General features: G+C 39.5%; 1 protein-coding gene across 5 annotated transcripts in view; it reads left to right on the top strand.

Moving 5' to 3' along the window:
• PLPPR5 (phospholipid phosphatase related 5) overlaps positions 1 to 24,848 on the top strand; it is a 308,592-nt gene that overhangs the window by 201,447 nt on the left and 82,297 nt on the right. For all 5 annotated transcript variants that reach the window (XM_060302406.1, XM_060302415.1, XM_060302395.1 and 2 more), the window contains one exon: positions 20,427 to 20,559. In XM_060302406.1, coding sequence (XP_060158389.1) covers positions 20,427 to 20,559 — 133 coding nt within the window. The remainder of the gene's footprint in view (positions 1 to 20,426; positions 20,560 to 24,848) is intronic.

A 24,848-nucleotide genomic window follows, 5' to 3' on the forward strand; every position in this document is an offset into this window, starting at 1 on the left:
GATCTTCCTGGACCGGGGCACGAACCTGTGTCCCCTGCATCGGCAGGCGGACTCTCAACCACTGCGCCACCAGGGAAGCCCGATATATACCATTTTGAGTTGTGCTTCAGAAGACACACCTGAGTAGATTTTTAAAGAAGTGTTCTCAAATTAACAAAGACTTGGTTTACTGTAACTGTTTCGAATATGATTTTTAAAACACTTTTTTAAAATAAAATACTCTTTTTCATCAAGGTTAAGAAATAGAGAAAGATGTGAAAATATTAAAACACTTCTGAATCTTAAACTTGGATCTGGACATATTACAGATTTCCCTTCCATGAATCGTGCTGTGGGAGGAAAAAATTCATTGCTGTGTGTGGATTCTCCCCCAGTCACCTCTTCCTTTTGCCCGTTCTTTGTATATGTTGAAGTATGTGGAGAAAGGTTATTCAAGGCATCATTAAGACATTCTTGCTTTTTTTTAAATAATAAGATTTTGTCTTATCATCAGCACACATGGTGGCAGCAAGTGCCCTAAAGACTGCAGTTCTGTCATATGTATCTTTTCTTTCTTTGTTTCATTCATTCATTCGTTCATACAACACTTAGTGCCAGACCACTTGCTGGGCATGGAGGTTAAACAATGAAAAGGCTCTCACAATGTAGTGGGAAAATTGTGTAAAAAAAACTACAAATATTAACATATGATGTCCTTCACTACCCTCAAGAGGACATATTACTTAATCTTTGTTGGTGTGATAGAGTTTGGGCCCAGATGTCTTGGAAATGGGAAAGTGTTTCTCTTTTCCTTTACTTTTATTGAAGGTGCTAATTATGTTCATGTTCCTGGGTTCCAGCCAATCCTTTCTCCAAGCAAATACCCCTCTCCAGAGAAGCTTATGTTCATGTTTGTGCTCAATTATTAGAGCCATCAAATCAGTCTGCATAGATATCAAAAGAAATGAATACTTTACTATTTCAAATTACACTGGGTTATATTGGTACTTTTACAAGTATTGCCACCAAAATCTCATTGTTGACAACTTTATTCATACTGCAAATACTGGCAAAAAATATACTGTTGCAGCGTTCAGTTCATCTGTGTGTGTGGATCGGAGCTTCTCACTGGTTCCTGTACATCGCCAAGTACATGAATCACGTGCCATGATTTTTGTTAATGGAGGGGCACATTGCAGAATCTGTTTTCCTCTAGTGCCAATTTACAAGTGTTCCCACTTGCCAGGATGCTCTTTGCAAAGATGAGATTGGATACAAACACCTAATGCCGTGTATCAGGACAGGTGAGGCAGAGAGCCATTCTGTGACCCAGTGGAAGAGCTGGGGCATGGGAGCAATTGAAGAATGGACACAGAAGAGTAGACTACCCCAAGGGTGCTCTGGGCATCTGGTCTTGCAGCAGAACATGAGCTATGGAAAGAGGACTTACAGAAGATAGGAATTATAGGAAAGTCTGCATCAGGGAGGCCTATGGGGAGTAGTGGCGTGTGCTGGTATTGGGCAGAACACATCTCCCAGGAATCTAGGAGCTGGTGGGTGTGGGGAAAACCTGTTGCTAAGTTAGAGAATAGGGCTTTAGCCACCATGTAGGGTTAAGCAGAAGAACTCCACTACTTGGAAGACAGAGGGGGACTGAAAGTCTCATCCATAGCGGCACTGGGGTGCTAAATAGGTGACCAAGGCAGAGACTCAGGAACTGGGCTCATCCAGCAAAAAACAGGCACAAAGTAGAAATTACATTTCAGGAACAAGGCATAAATCTCGTTATCAAATATAGGCAGGAGTGTTCAACCTGAATTAGCAGTAGAGACTTGATATTGAATCACAGAGCCTGTGCTATAGTTGTGTAGTTCTCTCCTGCCTAAACTCTGAGTTTTCAGAGATCAGGGAGAGCTCAGCTTAAACTTTGGGGACAAAGGGGAAAGAAATATACTCAAGTGACCCTGGTTTTGTGAAGAGGGTGGGGGAGGGGAGGTACAGAGCTAAGAATGAACTAGGATGAAACACTGTCATCCATTTCAGAGTCCCACCTTCAACTCCTCACCAAATTGATTTCATTATTTAAATTGAACCCATTGTCAGGTCATTTACGATTAGACTGTTTGGGGAATTGCTGTGTTGATTCAGCTAACAAGGTTTTGTGAAAGGCAAAGGCAATGTGAAAAAGTTTTCTGCTTTCATCACCACCAAACCCTTTCTTGGAGGTCACCACCACCAACCTTCTTGTTTGGACGTTAAATTCCTCCACTTCTTTGCAACACCGGACACAGCTGATCAAGGACCCCCCACCCCCACCCCCCTGACATTATCTCCTCCTGGTTTCCTTGACGTGATCATTTTCTTCCATCTCACTGACACTCCTGCTCTGTGTCCTTTGTTGCTCGTCTCTTTGTTTCCCACTCCCCAGTCATAGGTGATCTCAAAAGGTACCCTTAAGCTTTTCTTTCCTCTGCTCTCCTCTCCTCATGATTTGCATGTGCCCCTTTGCTTCCCCACTGCTCTAAGCCTGGCTCATTACCTGGAAGGATTACTGCAACAGCTAATTTAACCTGGCTTTTCACCCCTCTCTGTAGTCTCTTCTGCTTCCAGATTGATTTTTCCTGAAGCACAGGTCTGATCACACTACTCCCCTGCCCAGAAATGTTATAGCCTCCGACTGTGAACAAAATTAAGTACCAGCTTCTCACTTAGATCTCAAGGCATTTACATCATGGTCCTAAGATAATCTCCCATTAGGCCCCCATATCTAGTCTGCATTCCAGCCAGATTGGCCCACTTACTGTTTCTCAAGGGTATCCTATACTTTCCCTCCTCTGAGACTTTATTTATATTCTCCTTTTGCCCTGTAACTGTGGTAACCACATGTCTTGGTTTTTCTGGATCAGTCCCGGTTTATTCCTATTGTCTCGATAATAGTATTACTCAGCTCCCATTTCACACTCAAAAGTGTAGTAATTTGAATGATAGATTATATGGTCACCCTACCTATAAAGCTCTTTTTCCTGTTCCTTCTCTCTGTCTTATGCCTCAGGCTGCACTCTATTTAATTTTGCTTGTGGTAAACATAGCCCTATCCTTTTAAGCCATGTGCCATATTAAAAAAAACCCAAAAAACTAACTTTCATGAGATTTACTTTCTCACTCTCCACCCTACCATCACCAATTTAATGTATTCCCTTCCTATTTTCAGCCCCTACATTTGCCAACATGGTATTGTAGTTGTTTGTTTTTAAATGTAGTTATTTGTATATTTTAAATCCTTCATAGTAACTTACAAGTTCAAGGCCTTATTTTTTGTATTGATTAGATTACTTTTATTTGTAAATAACAGAAAACTCTGACTTAACCATTTAACAATAAGGAAAATTTATTGTATCACATAACAGAGGGTGCCAAGTTAGGATGGCTCAAAAATGACTAATTTAGTATCTGAACAGTGGATTAAAAATCCAGGTTGCCCCTTTTATTAAATGCTTTTTCAACATCCTTGGAAATGATTGTATGTTTTAATATTTCAATTTAGTAAATTGTGTTACTAGACTATTTTCACTGCATTCCTGAATATAATCAATCTGTTTCTCATTGTATATTGTTCATACTGCATGGATGAAATAGTTTTGGTAATGCTTATTTATGAGGCGTACATTAATATTTGTAGATAAGTGGTTTTAAAAAAATCATTGAATTATTTAAAAAAAAAGAAGATCCAGGTTTCTCTTCTCTTTCCATTCTGATACACTATGTGTCTACTCTAATCTTGCTACCTCCACTCACAATTGCCCAGTGGCCAGCCTTGTTCTAGAAATCACATGCAAATGTGATGATGTCTAGAAGAAGAATATTTCTTCTGTGAGTCTCTAAGCAAGAATCCCTGTTACAGAAGCACCCATTCCCAGCAGAAGTCACCTCATCCCTCCTTGGGCAGAATTTCATTACATGCCCAGCCTAAACTAGTCACAGATGAGGCCGTCAGGACTTGACAAATCATTCATCCCCTGAGGTTGAGGTGGCCCTGATTCCCTTGAAGATCGTGGCCATTAGGGAAGGTTGAGCAGAGCAAAATCAAGGCTCTGTGAGGAAGAGGGATAATTACCACTAGTGAGGCAAGCAACAGTATCTGCTTCATATAAGTTTGGGTTCAATCAATGTTTATTAAATAAGGTTTTAGTTTTATTTCAAGATATGAAGAATTGTAATTCACTTGAATATTCTAATGCTGTAATGAATTATAAATACTGATCTTAAATAAACCTTTAAAATGATCAGTACTGCACACAGCAAGTTCATTTCAACACTGTTTTGCTTAAGTTCATATGGAGAGATTAGAATTAAGACTTTGAAAGAAAACTTGATTGAGATTTTAATAGCTATCTAAAACTGCTGGCCAGAACACTGTGCTCAGAATTGCTCATTAAGTAGAATTATTTCCTGTTGCTTTTTGAGGGAATGTTTTTCTGAGTATTTGAGTGCTATATTCATAGGATTCAAATACTCATAGGATATCAACTCTCTGTTAACAAATTTACCTTTTGGCACTGAATTGCAGAATTCTCAAAATACCTGCCAACTATGAAATGTAATCAACAATAGGTCAAAACATTATGATTTTGAAATGTCCTGCAGCATCAAGAGGAGTTGGAAGGAGAGGCTGCTGAACGAGAATCCTCTTCTCATACCCACGAGAGGACTCTTGTTCTTTCCACCCAGGGTGTGTTCAAGCCCAACACCTCCCAAGATCCTCTGTGGGTAAATCAGTGGTGGAAGCCAGAGAATTTGGAGCAGTTCTTGTGTTCCTTGCACAGTAGTTAGTACTGTACTCTGTAAATGGGGGCTCGTTCAACCTTCTGAAGTGTTGTCACCAGTCTGCCACACAGATGGTCCCAGTGAGGAGACCCTAGGGAGCCAGTACCCTCTGGGTCAACAGGAGATGGAGCCAGCACTATTAACCTGAAAATATTCCGTGCAATAAAAGGGATCAGAAAGACTCGTTTTATTTCTGAATGAAACAAAGGACAGAACAGAGGAAAACTGCTTCTAAACCCTTCATTGGATATTGCTGCTCAGAATTCTGGACCTTGGTGCCAGAGGGCTTCGGGCTGGCATTTTATGTTTTCAGAAACCCTCTTGTTAAGTGCTGAGATGTAATGACTCTAAATATTTTGACAGCCTGCAGTAGGACTCAGGAGAGAGGCAGAATCTAAGATTATGCCTGGCTTGGATATTTGAACAAGTTTTCTGAAGGGTAAAGGGTCTGGATAAGATCGAATTCCTCCCAAGTGTAAAAGTCAGGGATTCTTATCTAAGGGCAGCCTATTTGCATGTATGTTCAAATATATGTCAGAGTTAATCTGAATCTCAGTGGGGAATCGTGGTAGGAAAATAGCACAGAAACTGAGTAAGCTGTGTATGGAAGAGATAGTGGACTTCAAAGTCAGACTTTTTTTCCCTTAATAACTTGAATGAATAGAAACATTTTCACATCAGTCCTATAGGCTTCTACTGTTCTATTAAACTCCTGCAAATAGATATATAGTCATTATTCTTTTGAGAAATAATATGAATATATAATTTTTATTCAAAGTTTTTAAAATAAACTTCCTGCTAATATTATCTGAACATCCCACCAAACTGCGCCATCACCAGTACTTCAAATGACATTTTGGGGTAACAGGCTGATTCTAAAAATAAGATGCAGGAGGCTGGGAAGACATTGCAGAAATTAATATTCCCAGCCCCACTGCACTCTGCCTACCCATACAGACTGTACTCTTCGTTTGAATGCACTTAACTGTTCATTAGAACATCTTATCTATAAGCCTCATCTAGCTTTTTTTTAAAAAACAGATTCCAGTATTTGTACTTTATTCAGAAAAGCTAATTGAGGGAAATAATATTCATAAGTGCTGAAGTTCAGGTGAAAAACTTTGCTAGACTTTCTTCCTAAAATCAAGCCAAATAATAAAAAATATTACAGTGTCAAGTTTGACATTGAGTGATAAAGTAGGTTAATATGGATTTTATAAAGCGCTTTGACTACATTCCTGCAAAAATCTTTAATGATGAATATAATATTAAAATTGGAGTTACACTGCCTAGATTTGAATCTCAGGTCTGCCATTGGCTATGAGACCTTATGAAAATTACTAAACCTTTTTGTGCCACAGTTTCCTTATCTGTAAAAAGGGATAATAATACCTAGGGTAAGGTAGTGTAGTTGTGAGGACCATGTCAAATTGATATACATAAAGTGTTTAGAACAGCACCTGGTCCATGGTAAGTGCTATATATCGCTTTTTAAGATGACAGCAAAGAGGGTGTATTTATGAATTTATATAATAAATATGTATGTGTCATAAGCTTAAATTAAGGGCATTTGGGATAAATAATCAGTTTTCTAAAATGCATTTCCTGTTATATATTGGAAAACCTTACATTGGCTTGCTTAATAAATTCAGTGGAATCAGAACTGTTAGGGTTTCACATTTAAGTTCTAGTTGTACCTTTTCCTAATAAGCTGGGAGCAGTGAGCTGGAAAGTTACACGTATACCAAATACAAGTGAGCCCAGACTGCAAAATGAGCTTATGTTCCAAGATTCATCTCATTCATTTATTTTTGGGTTTCAATCATGCTAGTCTTTGTACATTCTCATCAGCATTTTTAATGACTTGGTAAAGTAGAAGCATTTCCTGCGTAATCAACATTTATTTTTCCTGAGAAAGTATTTTAAAAATAAAGTCCTTCAAACGTCTAGTCTTTTTTTTTTTTTTCAGTAAAAATGAATGGCCTTAAAAGACATTTGTCCTGGCAGTCTATTTAAAGATGAGAGAAATGAAAGCCAAGAAAACCAGAAGAAGATGCCCTCAAGGGAAAGATCTGTATGATGAATTTGAAATTGCAGAGAATACTATTTCTGCTTTCCCAGGCAGAGCTGTCACCTCAAAAGCCTATTTTCATGAAAGGAGAGTGTTACTCAGAGTATCAGAGTTTAGTCTGTTGAATGCATATTCCCTTAATGCGGGTAAGGCACTTGAAGGTGACCACTAATCATTCAGTCCTGTTGTACAACAGAAACTTGTATTTTGGTCCAGGAGAAATCTTAACCAAACAGCAGTGTAGATTCTTCGAACTAGCAAAAAAAAAATTACTGTCCACTAAAGACAGTAATGAAGAGTTACTACATTGGCTCAGGTCCTGAGATTATTCTCCCCAGATTCAGTTGCCAGCAGGCATTCCAAGGAAGTCCAGTAAGGGAACATATAACTCATCTGTACTATAGAGAAGAAATGTCATTCTTTCTTAACCATCGATTGAAAAGGTCAGGTAAATCCCACTATCCTTCCCTGGGTGCTTTTCTGCTACACAGATACATCTCAAAACACTACTTAAAAACCTCTTTATTTCCCACCTGTGTCATTTTTCAGAGTAATATTTTTCTCTCTCGTGTGACTTATTACTTGGTCTCTTTTGTTTTAGACATTCTTCTCTCCTCTTCCTAATAACTAGGGAAGTGGTGAATGAGTTCATCATTGCTTTATAAAGTTAGCATTTCTCAGCTTTACTTTTTCTAAAGAGCCCTAATTCTTTTATCCAATTATCATAAATAGCTATACTAGCTAATCCTTCCTAAATGTGAATTTTTCTCTTCTTAAAAAAAAAGACGACTTCGCTTTTACTTACTCTGCCTAGTGTTTCTGGGATACAACTCTACCAGGATTGTCCCTAGAAGATAAATTGCTAAGATCAAATCAATTTCGGAAAGTTAACAGTTTTCTTTAACAGATTGTCATGCTTTGGGTTATGTAGGAAAGCTAATTGGGAGGAAATTGCACTTTTAAATGCAGAAAGTTCAGGCAAGAAAGCTTTAGCTACCAGACTTTTCTTCCTAAAATAAAGCAAGATAATACAACTTTACAGTGTCAAGTTGAACTCCAGAACTGGACTGCATGGAGCTGAGTGAGTCCTGACTTCCTGACTTATTACCTGAATGACCTTAGATAAGTCACATAACCTCTCTGCACCTTAGTGTCCTCATCCATAAAATGGAGACAGTAGAATAATACCATCATAGGGTAGCTGGAAATTATGAATCTTGATGTGCTAATGTGCACTGTGAGTCTCCAGGAGAGGTTAGAGTTTGCAGCTTTCAGCTGATTTTTTTTTGATCTAGGAGTCTCCTCCCAACCTCCCTAAAAAAAACCCCAAACAAACAAGAAAACAAAAAAAAATTACTTTACATCCTGTTGAACTTAGTTTTTAGAAGCACTGACATAGGGACATTTAATTACTGCTTGTGCTTCAAAGGCTCATTTCTAAAAACTCTGTTATCTCCAGGTCCCAAAGAATAAATTTTCTCACGTTGCTTTTTTATTGTTGATAAGAACAGGGGAAATTAATTCAAACATGTATTTTAGAAGAGCTTGAAAGCAAGCTAATAACCTGTATACTCGTTTTTATTAATTATAAGCTAGCTCTTTTGAGGAATGACAGGTACGCTACAACCGTAATGGCCTACAGATTTGTGAACATGCAGAATTTGACCCTATATGTTAAAATTTTTAAAAAAACACTACAAGCATGCAAAATGAATTTATATTACAGTGCTCTTATAATTCATTTTTCTCATAGCTTATGTTCACTACATTTATATGAATGGTTGGGCAAAGTATGGATATCATGTAAAGTTTAATTAGCAGCTATTATTTTAAATAGGAAAGAAGTTTTTTTTAATGGTTTTCACAAGCGTCTAGTCATTAAAAAAAAACAAACAAGAATGAGCATAGCATGTAAATCTGTGCCTTGTCAGGCAGACCGTGTTTCCTTTTACTGCATCCTCATGCTGCTCTCCCAACCCCCCAACACAACACACGTATGCACCCCAAGATTAATGGCAGGACTTTCATACTATTGCAACCTATCAAACCACTTTATTATGCTATTCCAGGCATCCCAGATTCCCTTACCACAAACACTAACCCATCACAGATCTGAGCTGGACAGATTCTTCAAGGTCATCTAATGATAGCTAAAATGTGCAGAGAGCTTACTCTGTGCTAGCTCCTGTTCTGAGAATTTTGTAACAGTTAACTCATTTGATCTTTACCACAGCCCACGATGCATTATTTCTATCTGTTTTTAATAGATGAAGTCACTGAGGCAAGGAGAAGTTATGTGACTCATCTAAGGTCATTCAGCTAAGAAGAGGTAAAGGCAGGACTCAATTCCAGGCAGTCAGGTTCTCGAGCCCATATTCACTGTACTGCCTTGGAGACACAGGCATGCCTTTCCCCGGGCTTGGAGCGAATATTCCAGGTAGTATTTCTCCATCCTCTGCTCTCTGGTCCTCAGGCCCTAGAGAGTTAATACTGACCACACTGCTTAGACTGGATCCCTTTCTGCAAGGGTGTTTGCTCACTCGCATACTCAAGTCCTCAGTCAGCACTTACTCCTTATCTCACCCCTTCTTTGTTCATTCACTACTATTACTTGTGTATGTGACCGTAGTGGCAGGGAAGTTGGATGTTTCTCCGATGTCCTCCTGCATTTCAGCCATAGTGAGAAGTGCGGTGAGTAGACTCTGAGCCAGAGAATGAGCATGACCTGCTGGGGTGCTGAGCATTAGGTGACCTGTCAGGGTACTTCATCTCTCCAAGTCTCATGTAAAACATCTGGAAAGTGAGAGCATTGGATTTCTTTTTATTTTAGGCTTCATTTAACCTCTTTTACAATCCCACCCTTCACTACAATGCCTAGAATAGCTCTTTGCACAGTACAAGTACCTAATAATTATTTGTTCAAATAAATATCTAGAAACCCCTTTTATAAAATGTCCCTGACAAATTTAAAACATGTGGTAATCAGGAGTTTTAGACTCCTTGAAATAGCCTGTAGAGAGCTTGAGGGCTTATTAAAACACTAACGGCTGGAACCCGTGCCCAGAGTTGCCGAGTCAGTAGGACTGGGGTGAGGCCCGAGTTGCATTTCCATCAAGTTCCCAGATGCTGCTGATGCTGCTTGTGTGGGGACCGTATCTGGGAATCACCGCCCATCGAGCACTCTCAAAAAAAAAAAACATATCCCTTTCCTCTGGTTTCCCAATTAAAAATGATTTAATAAGATTGTCGCATCCATTGGGTGGTTTGACAGCTTTCATGTGTCTCTTATCCCCTGCTATCTGCATTTTAACAGGAGTCTCTTTTTAAAGACTACAAACCTTATTTCACAGGAGCAAATCTAGTTCTTGGCCTCCTAGCCTTCTATCTAAGCTACCTTTGACCCACTGTGGCACTAAATCTGTCCTCTCCCTAAGGTATTAGGGCCTCCTTGTTGTCACACACCCACATCTTAACCACTGCTCTTAACATGTAAAGATTAAGAGCGTGGGCTCGGGAGGTGGGCTGTCTTGGGTTGAGAGGTTGGTTCCTCACTCTATATCCAATCCTAGACACTTTCTCTGTGCTTCATCGTCTTCATCTGTAACTGGATTTCAATAACAGTACCTACCTCATAGGGTTGTTTTAAATATTAAATTGGTAAATATTTGCAAAGCACTGAGAATAGTCCCTAAAACGTCGTACATGCTATGGGTTTTTGAAATCTTTTTTCCCCCACCTTTATTGAGATATAATTGAAATAGAACATTGTGTAAGTTTAAGGTGTACAGCGTGTTGGTTTGATACATTTTATATTGCAAAATGATCACCACTATAGCCCTAGCTGACACCTCCAACCCATCCCATGATTACACATTTTTGTGTGTGTGGTGAGAATATTTAAGATCTACTCTTTCAGCACCCTTCAAGTATATAATACAGTATTTTTAACGATAGTCACCATGCTGTACGTTAGACCCCCAGAAGATGTTAATCTTATAACTGGAAGTTTGTGCCCTTTGACCAGTATCTCTCCATTTCCCCAACCTCCCAGCCCCTGGTAACCAAACCACCATTCTACTCTCTGTTTCTATGAGTTTGACTTTCTTTTTTTCTTTTCTTTAGATTTCATATATAAGTGATACCATGCAGTATTTGTCTTTCTCTGTCTGATTTATTTCACTTAGCATAATGTACTCGGGGTTCATTAAAGTTGTCACAAACTAGGATTTCCTTCTTTCTCATGGTTGAACTCCATTCTGTATACACACACACACACACACACACACACACACACACACACACACACCCCACACCTTCTTTATCAGTTCATCTATAACTGGACACTAAGGTTGTTTCCATGTCTTAGATATTGTGAATAATGCCACACTGAACATAGGAGTGCAGGAAACTTCTATATCCTGATTTCAGTTCCTTTGGATAAATACCCCTCAGAAGTGGGATTGCTGATTATATGGTAGTTCTATTTTTTGAGAAACCTCCATACTGTTTTCCATAGTAGTTGTGCCACTTTGCATTCCCACCAACAGTGCACAAGGGTTCCCTTTTCTCCACACCCTCTCATACACTTGCTATCTCGTATTTTTGATGATAGCCATTCTCACAAGTGTGAAGTGATATCTCATTGTGGTTTTGCTTTACATTCCCTGATAATTAGTGATATGGAGCATCTTTTCATGTACCTGTTGGCATTTGTAAATCTTCTTTGGAAAACTGTCTATTCAGTTCCTTTGCCTACTTTTTAATTGGGTTGACTTTTTTGCTGTTGAGATGTGTGAGTTCTTTATATGTTTTGAATATTAACCCCTTATCAGATGCATGATTTGCATATATTTTCTCCCATTCCATAGGTTGCATTTTCATTTTGTTGACTGTTTCTTTTGCTGTGCAGAAGCTTTAAGTTAGCTTTTATTATATGTTAAGTGTTTCCCAAATTTACCTCTCAGGGTAAATTACCTTCATGATTTCTATCATGGCTGCATATCCCCTCAACTATCATTTATTTTTTCTTTAAATCAATCTACTTTGCTAACAAGTTATTACAAAAGAAAACTTGTATTATTACTGTAAATGGAACACCAGTATCACATGATAAATAGAGGGTAACCATAAATTAAATACAGTGAAAACCAATGTTTTTTTATTATAGCCAGTTATTTTCTGCTGAGTACTCTGAGCCTGAGACTTATTCCCTTTTTATGAAAAACAGGTAAATTAGCAAGTTCTAGCTGCTGTAACAGATAAACTGCCACATTTCATTGGCTTCATACACTAGAGTTTTTCACTCATGTAACAGTCCAGCACAGGGCTGCTGATTCAGGGACCTTGACTCCTTCTGTCTTGTGGCACCAACAACTGATGGACCCAGAAATCTCTCTGCGTCCAGTTAACAGATGCAGGGAGAGAACATGGAGAAGTCACCTGATTTTTTGCCCTTTTGGTCTGAAACTACCATAGGTAATTCGTCCTTTGGTGTAAATCACCTAGAGGTGGGTGTGCAGGGAATGTTGGTCCAAGCTAGGTAGCCACTTCCCACAGCTACTTTATAGTATGAAAGTGAGAATACAAGTTTTTGGTGGTCAAATTATGAAACATAAACAGGTTCTAGCAAGACATAGCCGTAGTTTCTGAATTGCTGGGAGGGATTGTGCAACTACTTCTTCACTAACTATATTACTATTTTAGTTCAATTAATTCTCCTCTCTCCTAACCTCAATTTCACTCAGAAACTGTTCCAAGAAGTTAACAACTGCCTTACTTAGAGAGAGCGAAATCCATATAAACACAGAAGAAACCTGTTTCTCTGTATCATGACACAAAATTAATGAGATAGTACCCAGTGTAGCTTTTTACCTCTTAGTATAGCTTAGAACTCTCCTTGGCTAGATGGGAAATGAGCTCTGTCTCTATATATGTCTGTATAATAACCAAGAATGAAAAATGTGGTTGATAGGAACTTACATATAAACCCAGTACCCTCCTACATTTTAAAACTTAACTGTGTGCCATTACTAAACTTTTATGATTTAAAGTTGTTATTATTATTTGACATATATTTGAAATGTGTGAGACACATGCCCCGTACCACCACACTGATTGCATGATTTCTGCTGCTGCAGTACAATCTGAAATATTTTTCCTGTGCTAATTTCAAACCAATGAAGCATGGATATGTTTGAGTGACCACCAGCTGAAGGGGAGAGGAATTTCTAATTGGGTTTTTATAAGTGAAAACTAAAGCTATTTGGAATTTGACATTTGATGAAAGTCTACTATGATGTTATCATCCTGGAAAAAACTTACTTCTGTATTTTGTCATGAAGAAGTAGGGATAACAGAGGGTCAGCCCCTGGAAGCTGAGGTGTGAGAGCAACATTATGTGCTCATAACAGGGAAATTTATACTTAGTGAGTTATGATTCATACCTGTATTTTTGTAGGTTGCTTTCATCAGCCACGTGGAGCTTTTTACTCACTGGCGAACATAGTAAAAGATAAGAACCAGAACTGGATACCAGATCTGTGTTCAAAGATGAGATGGAGGCATTGATGGGTCATTTAGGAAGGGGGACTGTATAGGCCCAGCTCGATAAGCAAGGTAGGGTTCAAGCAGCTTCATAATGTCAACACTGAGTTCAGTAAAGCATGATGGAGTGACTCAGAGGGTGGTGTATCATAGGGAGCATATAGTACTTCATTTTGGTTGGTCAGTGGACTGTAGGGCTTCCATTTACAGGCTGGGTGAGGTTCAGGAGCACAACTGTTTCCTCCAAGGAGGTAGACTGTCAGGGTGCAGTGGGGAGGGGACTGTGACTCAAGGAACAGCACAGTTGCTCAGACACAGCTCTGTGGAGCAGTGACAGCCCTTCAGTATCAGCTCCTGAGCCCTTGGTGGGCATCTTATCACATTCCAGATATATTGTCATGGACCACGAATGACAGCAACCTTCCAGGGAGGTTGCTTGAGGGCTTCCAATGGAACTGGGGGAACAGGGGCCTTCCCCTCTCTTAGCAGGGGAGGCGTGATGGTGGGATGAGGTTAGTGAGCCCAGATGAGGGGAGCTGGAAGGCAGATGCAAGGAATGAAGTGAGGATTGACTGCTGTGTTCTTACTGTGCCAGCCTACACCCCCTCTACCAGTAGAGTCTTTTTTTTTTTTTTCTTTTATTTCCCAGTGAATGGGGAGCTTTTGCTGAGGTGGGGGAGGAATACCCCCAAGGAACTGCTGGCCCATGGGAAGCGGGTTGATTCTCCCCGCCAGAGCCACAGGTGTCCTTCCCGATGTTCTACTCCTTTCTCATTCTCTGTAGCCCACTGCAGCCTGTGGCAGGCAGGAGGAGGGGCCATGCTTCCTCTTGGTGGGTCACAGTTAACACTGTTCATCATCTCAACTCTCTCTGGAAACGGCTTTCATTTATAAGTTCATAGAGAAAGGGAATTTTATCAAGGAAAACTACGAAGCTTTTAGCATCTCTATCTATGGCTTCCATGCCCTTGTCCTGTCATGTTTCCCTGTCTCCCACTCTCAGGACAGAAAGCAACCAATTATGCTCTTTCCCAAAGGGCTGCTTTGGGAATCTACTGAAAATGGCAGCCAGTGACTCCAGATTAAGAACTCCTTCTTGACAATGGTGAGAAATGCCCAAAGCACCAGGTCCTCAGTTACACGTCAGAACCTAATGCCTGCAGTAGAAATATGAAGAAATTTTACTGGAAAGAGAACCTCAAAATAATAATGGCAGAGTTAGAAAGGGTGGTGTGAAGCTTTTTTGGTCTTTGTGGGAAGACTGGTGTGTGTGTCAAAAGGATCAGGAAAATCTTTTTCTATACTCAGTTCTCTTATATCTGGAGATTCCAGGAGTTATAAAAGTGCTTTGTGCCCCAGCACCTTTCCCTTAAAACCGTAGAAATGCTAGGAGTATGGTGGGACTCCAGGATGTAACATGAGCATTGAGGACCGACAGTAGGGATCAGGGGGCTGACCTGGCTTAACCTGGGAAAATTAGAGGAAAAGCTTACACATTCCTAGGTGAAGACTGTGGTCAAAATAGCTCTAAATTTGGATTCAGATTCTGGTTGTGCCAGTAACAACCATGTTTGACTTCTTTATTTCTCTCTGGGTTGGTGTCCTTATCTATTAAGGGCAGATTGAGCTCGATTTCATTCATTCATGCGGCCATTCATATTTATGGCCGATCACTGTGTTTTAATATGGAAATATAAAGATAACATTATACAATCCCTGTCTCAGAGAAGCTCTCAATTAAGTGGAGGAGACAGATGTTACTGATACTTGTAAAAGCATGCGTAAAGTACCATAATAAATATACAAAGTGCTTTTGGAACACAGGGAGGGAGGGATGGGTTGTACCAGGAATAGAGTTGCATTAGAGTACGCAGTATGTAAATCATGTCTTAAGAACAGAACTGCCTACCATTGCCTATCATAAGTGTGGACCAAGTATACAAGCCAGAATGTATGGGAATGCCTGGTATGTTGGGGAATGAAAATGTTTAGCTGTGACTAGAGCATAGCGTGTCTGGAGGCTTGTAAGGGAAGCTGAAAAAGATGGATTTAGGTTCACCTGTAAACAGTCTCTTACAACAATTCCTGTTACTCCATTGGCTATGAAGACACACTGGAAATTGTAAACAGGAAATTTGGATTGCACACAATTTGAGCAGGGAAAAATGCAAGCACAGAGGTGAGTTCTGAGAATATAAGAGCAATACAAGAATATTAAAATATAAGAGCAACAGAAGTTAGCAGTTGATAGAGAGAGGCAGAGGAGGGAAATGAAGGTTTCAGCATGGTGTGTAAGGGTGTGAGAGTTTTAGCCTGTGTGTCCAAGTTGGACAGGAGGTTTAGGGTGGGAGACTGGAATTTCACTTTGGATGGGAAGGCTTTGAGGCTTCAGTATGTAGGTCTGAGCATGTTGAGATGTTGCTATTTGATAGGTGGTTGGAGACCTGCATCTGGAGCTCAGGGGAGAGAGAAATATTTAGGACTTGTTACAGTAGCAGGGGTTGGTAAAGCCTTAGGAGGAATGAAATCCTCTAGGGAGGGCTTCTGACAAGTCAAGAGAAAAAGAACCTGATAAAATCAGGGAACATAGAATTTAGGTCTGCAGTTCACTGACCAGAGCGTCTACCTCCAAGGCAAACTCAGTCCACTTTAGCCTTATGTTCAGGTCAAGTTGAGAGCTACAAGGAGAAAGGCTATCTCCTTTCCTCTCCTAATACTGTCTTCCCCATAGGGCTTCCATCCAAATCCTCTACATCTGTTTAAGAACTATCCTTCCTTGAAGCGTAGTAAGAATCACCCCCCGTCTTTCTTTGATGCCATGTTAATTTGGGTTCCTCTAGAAGCAGGTACCAAATGTGATTAGATATATACCATATGTTTATCAAGGGAAACACTTGTAAAAGCTAAAAGTTGCAGGGTGGTAAACCAGAGAAGGCAAGGAGAACCTTCAGACTATGATGGAGGGCTGACCCCTGTGAAGGAGAGGTGGAAGGAAGGAGGATTGGGTAGGAAGCACCTCAGAGTACAGCACAGCTCCAAGAAAGGCCAGAATCATGGGGAGTCTTTATCCCTCATCTTAGAGGAATAGACTCACCTGAATCCCCCCACCATGCCTAGCCATTGCCAGGAGGAGCCTGCAGGAAGTGTGGCCTCAGCGGGCACTCAGTATTTGATCCAGAGGAGTGTCAACTGGGAACATCAGACCAAAAGCCTGCCCAGAGCAGGAGATCCTAGTGGCACATTTCATGGCCACCATAGATGGCCTCAGTGACTCAGTGACACTTCCTAAATGTTCTCCTGGCACTTATTGTCCAAACCAGTCAAAACTCAGCATTTACAGCCTTGCACCATTATTAATTATCTCACCTTGTGTCTGCCCAACTAGATTATAAACCCTTCCTTAAACATCAGTGCAGTGTCCTTAACTCAGAGGCATCTATGTATTCATCGTAATAAGAATTGTGTTATTTTCATTACTTGAATTTATCTGAGAGGTGTAGCAATGGGAGTTTTGACTTAGGAAGTTGGGATGAGGGAAGTTAAGAAAGAATACGATTTGGATGAGGCGTTCCACAGATGTCACAGTGAGGGAGGGAGAACTAGGGAAGCAGACATACCCACTGAAGGAAAGCAGACACTAGGGCCTAGGCACATGAATTTGATGAGATGAAGTCCAGGTAGGCAGACAGAAGCCAGTATCCAGAGAACATGGTAGAAAGTGCTAGTCGAAGGGCAAGAACTAGCACGGAGGAGGTCCAGCAAGATATAATGGATGGGAGTTTGAAGTAGACATCACGGCAACTCTCTTTTTTTGAGAACTAACCTTTCTACCCACCAGGCAGTTTTCATACACCATATCACACCTTCTTAACCTTGGTTAATTGGACCAAAGAGACACCTGTCTCAAGCTGAACCTTCTGGGAATTTTGAATGGGGGTTCAGTAAATCTAATTTGTCGAATTTTCCTTGAACTGAGCTGACGTGTTGAAGCAGGGCTCTTGGAGACTGCTGGAGCCCTTGTGTACACTAGGAAGCAGTAGAAGCGGCTGCAGAAAGACAAGAATGAGTCAGGCATTCAGAGACAAGCTGAGATGAGAGACAGCATGACTCCAGAGAAGAAGAATGAGACTGAGAGAGTCGTTGCCTGGACTCCTGAGAAATTTCCATCCCTCAACCTAATCCTGTGCCCTTTCACACTAGGTTCTGAGATAACCCACGAACCTTAGAATAAATTCCCTATTCTTCTTAATCCAGTTTGAGTGGGATTCTTTTAGTAGCAGCCAAATAATATTGACTGAGACAGTGTGTTGACAGATGTGCTCAAGACACAAACAGGAAGCTCAGAAACATGCAATTTGCAGGGATACAGACAAGCGAGAGGTTAGCATTAGGAAAACTGGGAAGAGTATCCCGGACAAAGCAGCTTTTAGTCTGGTAAGTAAATGGGTAACCAAGTCAGAGAGTAAACATACAGGATCTGCTTAGAGGAACTAGGGTAGAGGGTAGAGCCTTCCTCACAAGAACAAGGCAGAAAAAGGTGGTTATTAGGTGTCAGGTAAAAGGTCAGCGGCAGACTAAGATCTTCCGATCTATTGAGGATGGGACTCCTTCATGCATTCAGTAAGAATTCTTGGGTATCTACTACAGTCTAGGGGATTTAGTGTGTTAACAGACTGAGCTGTGGGTTCAGTGTACTGTGGGGTGGAGCCAACCCGGGAGTGGAGACCCTATGATACCTGCTGTGGGGAAGAGAAGGCTCAGAGGGCAGAATCGGGGGGCATCAGTCAGCTCATGATGTGGAGTGGATGATAGAATGTTAGAATTTGGAACATTCTGGGGTAAAACAGACCTGGACGAAGTTGGAACTGAGAACTCGGAAAGTAACTTCTTTCAAGGAGCAGCAGAGAGGAAGGTAGGGTGAGGAAGGAAAGAGTGATTCAGAATGGGAGATAAGAAGGTGTCAGGCACACAGCTTGTCTATTTGTCAGTTTCTCCTAGGACCCTGGTGGCAGCTGATGAACCCATAAAAAAATACCTGTTGTGCCTGTTTATGCTGACCTGCTCGACTTTGCCAAAGTTAAAAATTTCAGGAGGATTTGGAAAGCTATAGACTCTAGCCTTTCCTAATTCAATTCTACCTTACCAGATAGGCAAGACTAGATTCCTTTAAAGTAATTCAGCTCAACATCTTCTGGTTAAACTTTGAACCCTCACATACTGGGAAGAAGAAATATAGTAGAGGAAAAGGAGGGAGAAGGAAGGATAAAAATTAAGAGATGCCTCATAATCTGTTGCACATATTGGGATAAAATTAGTCTCCTGTGATCTCCTTCTCTACCTCCCACTCATAATTTTGAATATCTGGTAATCGTAGGTATATCTTTTCACAAAGACCCCAAAATCACTTCTCCAGTGGATGTCAGGGACTCCCTATATAGTGCGTTATTTAACCTTGATAAGATGACCTAAAAACTAACCTAAACAATGACAAATTAGGAGACATGCTATTGGCTCTGGTTTCTTTTCTCATAATCTTATTTCTAGTGTGGTTGTGGTGTTAAATAATTTGAGTCAGAAGATCTAGGGCTGAGTCAGAAATTTCTGCTTGGCTTCTGACTGGTCTTATGGGGAGCAAATTATTTAACCTCCTCAAGCTTTCATTTCCTCATCTGTAAAATGGTATTATGACACATGACACTTGTTCTAATACCCTGATGGGTGATTTTAAAGACCATGTATAAAAACTAATGAAATGGTACAAACACCAGTGGAAGGTAGCCAGGTCCTTTCATAAATCACATAGTTGAGTAAAGAATCTGTATCAGAACCTAATTTTTCTCCTCACTAGCTCTGTGGCCTTTGACAATTCATTTGAGTTCCAAGTCTTGTTTTTTTTCCCTTGTCAAAGAGGTATGATAATATTCTCTGTTTCATGTAGTTTTTATGACGATTAAAATGACATATGTATACTAAAGTATAAAGAATATATTAGTGATTACAATTCTTAATGATGTCCCAGAATAGAATAATGATACTATTTTGATTATATTTTCTTGTTATAAAAGTATTAATATAATTTTATATTAGTATATTTATATCAGATCCTTTCAAGATTCTTTTCTTTTTTTTAAATAAAAGCATTCTTTTTTTAAAAAAAAATATTTACTTAGTTATTTTTTATTTGTTGCACCGGGCCTTCGTTGCGGCATGTGGGATCTTCGTTGCGCCGTGCGGGATCTTTAGTTGCGGCATGCGGGATCTTTTAGTTGCAGCTTGCGGGTTCTTAGTTGAAGCATGTGGGATCTAGTTCCTTGACCAGGGATCGAACCAGGGCCCCCTGCATTGGGAGTGTGGAGTCTTAACCACTGGACGACCAGGGAAGTCCCAAGATTATTTTCATTGAGATTTGTTCTGATATGCAGAGTCAAATTTAAATGAGACATAATCACTTAAAAATGAAACTTGAAATTCAATTACAGATAAAAAATGAGTGCATCCTTAAAGCAAAGATCTTTCATATATTTCACTTCTAATGAAGTCTTTTAGAAAGCAAAAATGTTATAGTCTGTTTTTATTCATAATTTATCAGTTTAATACTTTTTTGAATTGAGGGAAATACGGGTTTTATATATATAGGGATAAGGTTATAATAAAAGGGTCTGGGGCTTCCCTGGTGGCGCAGTGGTTGGGAGTCCGCCTGCCTATGCAGGGGACACGGGTTCGTGCCCCGGTCCAGGAAGATCCCACATGCCACGGAGCGGCTAGGTCCGTGAGCCATGGCCACTGAGCCTGCGCGTCTGGAGCCTGTGCTCCGCAACGGGAGAGACCCGCGTACCGCAAAAAAAAAAAAAAAAAAAAAGGGGTCTGGTTACCCAAATATGGTTCAGGTTTATATTGAGATTATTACCACTCAAAGGAAGTCCTTTTTTTGCATTTTTTAAAAATTAAAATAGTCTACACTTATACTGGCTAAATTCTAATGTTCTTTAATCTTTTATTTCCTTGGAAGATAATAGTTGGAGAAACTGCTGTGTTTTGCCTACAACTGGCCACAAGGGATTTTGAAAACCAGGAGAAAACTATTTTAACTGGAGACTGTTGCTATATAAACCCACTGGTGAGGAGAACTGTGCGATTTCTTGGTATGTGTTCATTGAATTGTTTTTATTGTTACTGAAACAATGTTTATGTATAAGCCAACCTTTAAAATGACCAGCATATTAACTGTATTTGAATATTAGATTATATTTTCTTTGAAATGTTTCAATTTGGTTTTTAAAAATAAATACTGCATACTATTTTCTCTCCTGTTTTGCAAAACTCCATTTCGTGGTGTCATTTCCATATTATTTTAAGGAAAACAAATCCCACCACACTTGGATATTTAAATTCTAAAAGAAACTAAAAATTATGTAATTTAAAGAAATGATTTACTATGTTTATTAAATTTCAGAAACAGCGCTTAGGTAGAAATGATAATCTAGGTTGTTTATCAAACATCATGAAGGACAAGCAAAATAGCTGGACAAATAAAAGAAATGCTGTATTTGTTAATTATCATAAGTAGCACTCCATGAACTACTTCTGGGGTGTTTTTTCTTTTTTTACCAAAAAATGGTACAAAAACCATTTTTTACAAAAATTGGTGATTTTATTAGGGGACAAGATTTACTGATCCTTTAAATCTCAAATTCTAGCACTAATGATATGAACATTGACGAATTACTGAAAATCATCTCAATTCAAAAGACACGTGGCCAAGACAGGTTTTTTTTAACTCAAACAATAAAATTTAATATAGATTATTATTTCCTGGCTTTATCAAATAAGAAAAAGTGCATCTATATATACAAAATAACATTTAAGATAAATTCTGATCAGTATTAAGATTACGGATACTGTAACCCTTCAATATATTTCTCATATTGATGGGAACAAGATGAAGACTTTGGAGATATTATGCACAGCTCACCTAATCTATATATAAACCCACTAAAGACTAATCAAATGTCATCATGCCTTTAAATCTCTCTGGAGACGAAAGGTCTTCATATCTAAGACTGTTCATTTTATTGCCGTCAACTTATACATCCCCACAGCCCTCATTTATACTGTGGAAGGGATAGCTTTTATATGAAACTTTAAAAGTTATATTTTTCACATGCATCAATGCTGTGTTCTTGACCCATTTAATCTTTGCATGAGAAACATTTAATAACAAAATAAGCAATAATATACTCAGAACTAAAGTATTTTGATGAAGTTGAACCTTCCTAAATATTGTTAAATTATATTATGCCTACTTAAGTAAAATATTTTTATTCATTTACTCACATATTTCTAAAGAATATACAGGCATACCTCCAAGATATTTGAGCTCAGTTCTAGACCACTACGATAAAGCGAATATGGCAATAAAGCAAGTCACATGAAGTTTTTGGTTTCCCAGTGCATATAGAAGTTACGTTTACACTCTATTGTAGTCTGTTAAGTGTGCAATAGCATTATGTCTTAAAAAATACATACCTTAATTAAAAATACTTTTAAAAATTAAAATCACTAAAAAATGCTAATCATCACCTGAGCCTTTAATGAGTTGTAATCTTTTTGCTGGTGGAGGGTCTTGCCTCAACGTTGATGGCTGCTGACTGATCAGGGTGGTAGCATCTGAAGGTTGGGGTGGCTGTGGAAACTTCTTAAAATAGGACAACAATGAAGTTAGCCACAGTGATTGAGTCTTCCTTTTACGAACGATTTCTTTGTAGCATGCAATGCTGTTTGATAGCTTTTTACCCATGGTAGAGCTTCCTTAGAAATGGTAGTCAATCCTCTCAAACCTTGCTGCTGCTTTATCAACTAAGTTTATGAAAGATTCTAAATCCTTTGTTGTCATTTCAACAGTCTTCACAGCACCTTCACCAGAATTAGATTCCATCTCAAGAAACCACTTTCTTTCCTCATCCACAGAAGCAAATCCTCATCCATTCAAGTTTTATCATGAGATTGCAGTGATTCAGTCACATCTTCAAGCTCCACTTCTATTTCTAATTCTTTTCCTATTTCTACCACATCTTCAGTGACCTTCTCCACTGAAGTCTTGAACCCCTCCAAGTCATCCATGAGGATTGAATCACCTTCTTTCAAGCTCCTGTTTAATGTTAATATTTTGACCTCTTCCCATGAATCATGAATGTTCTTAATGGCATCTAGAATGGTGAATCCTCTCCAGAAGGTTTTCAGTTAACTTTGCCCAGATCCATCAGAGGAACCCCTATCTATGGCAGCTGCAAACTTATGAAATGTATTTCTTAAATAATGAGACTTGAAAATCAGAATTACTCCTCATGACCTGCAGAATGAATGTTGTGTCAGCAGGCATGAAAACAACATTAATCTCATTGTACATCTCCATCAGAGCTCTTGGGTGGCCAGGTGCGTTGTCAATGAGCAGTAATATTTTGAAAGGAATTTTTTTTCTGAGCAGTAGGTCTCAACAGTGGGCTTAAAATATTTAGTAAATCATGTTGTAAACAGATAATGCTGTCATCCAGGCTTTGTTGTTCCATTTATTGAGAAAAGGCAGAGTATATTTAGCATAACTCTTAAGGGCCTTAGGCTTTACGGAATAGTAAGTGAGCATTGGCTTCACCTTAAAATCACCAGCTGCATAAGCCCCAAGGAAGAGAGTCAGCCTGTCTTTTGAAGCTTTAGAGCCAGGCATTTTCTTCTCCTTAGATCTGAAAGTCCTTGATGGCATCTTCTTCCAATAGCAGGTTGTTTTGCCTACATTGAAAATTTGTTGTTTAGTGTAGATACCTTCAGTAATGATCTTAGCTAGATCTTCTGGATAGCTTGCTGCAACTTCTGTATCAGCAGTTGCTGCTTCACTTTCTACTTTCCTGATATGGAGATGACTTATTTCCTTAAACCTCATGAATCATCCTCTGCTAGCTTCAAACTTTTCTTCTGTAGCTTCCTCACCTCTCTCAACTTTTTTTTTTTTTTTTTTTTGCGGTACGCGGGCCTCTCACTGTTGTGGCCTCTCCCGTTGCGGAGCACAGGCTCCAGACGTGCAGGCTCAGCGGCCATGGCTCACGGGCCCAGCCGCTCCGCGGCATGTGGGATCCTCCCGGACCAGGGCACGAACCCGTGTCCCCTGCATCGGCAGGCGGACTCTCAATCACTGCGCCACCAGGGAAGCCCTCTCTCAACTTTTATAGAATTGAAGAGCGTTAGGGCCTTGCTCTAGATTAGGCTTTGGTTTAAGGGAGTATTATGGCTGGTTTGATCTTCTATCCAGACCACTAAAACTTGCTCCATATCAGCAGTAAGGCTGTTCCGCTTTCTTATCATCCTTTAAGAACTTTTCCTTTGCGTTTGCAACTTGGCTGACTGTTTAGCACAAGAGACCTAGCTTTCAGCCTATCTCAGCTTCCGACTAAGCTTCATCATTTCTAGCTTTTGATTAAGAGTGAGATGTGTGACTCTTCCTTTCACTCGTACACTTAGAGGCTATTGTAGGATTTTTAATGGCCTAATTTCAATAATGTTGTGTCTTAGGGAATAGGGGGTCCTGAGGAGAGGGAGAGAAATATAGGGGAACGGCTGGTTGGTGGAGCAGTCAGAGTACACACATTTATCAGTTAAATTCACTGCCTGGTATGGGTGCAGTTTGTGCTGCCCCAAAACAATTACCATAGTAACATCAAAGATCACTGATCACAGATCACCAATAACAAATATAATCATAATGAAAAACTTTGAAATATTGGGAGAATTTCTGAAATGTGACATAGACACACAGAGTGAGCAAATGTTTTTGGAAAAATGGTGCCAATAGTGTTGCTCAATACAGGGTTGCCACAAACCTTCCATTTGTAAAAAAAATGCACTCTCTGCAAAGCCCAATAAAGCGAACCTCAGTAAAACGAAGTCCGCCTGAACGGCACACAGTAAAGTGTGCTTTTAAGTCTCTGCATGTTTCTTACTTCTTATATGATTTTATAAAATATTTAGGAGTGCTTTGGTTTGTTTCTTATTTCCTTGTTTATCATGATTTGGATGTTTCTAGTTTGTTAAAATAAAATGGAAGCTTGCGTGCAAAGCATTACTGCATAATAAGACATCACTCTTCATAGCGACTTTATTCTGGAGGTCAGCACAGTGGATACACTCATGAGATCTCACTTTAATAAGTATCTTTATAGTTAACTTCAATATTGGCCTTGGGCCTGATGCACTATTTTAATTCTAAAGCACATTTGGGAACGTTACAAGTATCAAGAGACATTTCCATATCCTTATCACACATTCCTCTGTATTTTAAACAGGAAAACTTATTGTACCAGATAAAAAGAATGGTTTGGTTAAATAAAATGAGTACTTCTTAGCCTAGGTTTCAAGAGAAAAGAGGTGAAGACTTGCCATTTAT

This window comes from Globicephala melas, chromosome 1, assembly GCF_963455315.2.
Source record: "Globicephala melas chromosome 1, mGloMel1.2, whole genome shotgun sequence".
Taxonomy (NCBI): Eukaryota; Metazoa; Chordata; class Mammalia; order Artiodactyla; family Delphinidae; genus Globicephala; species Globicephala melas.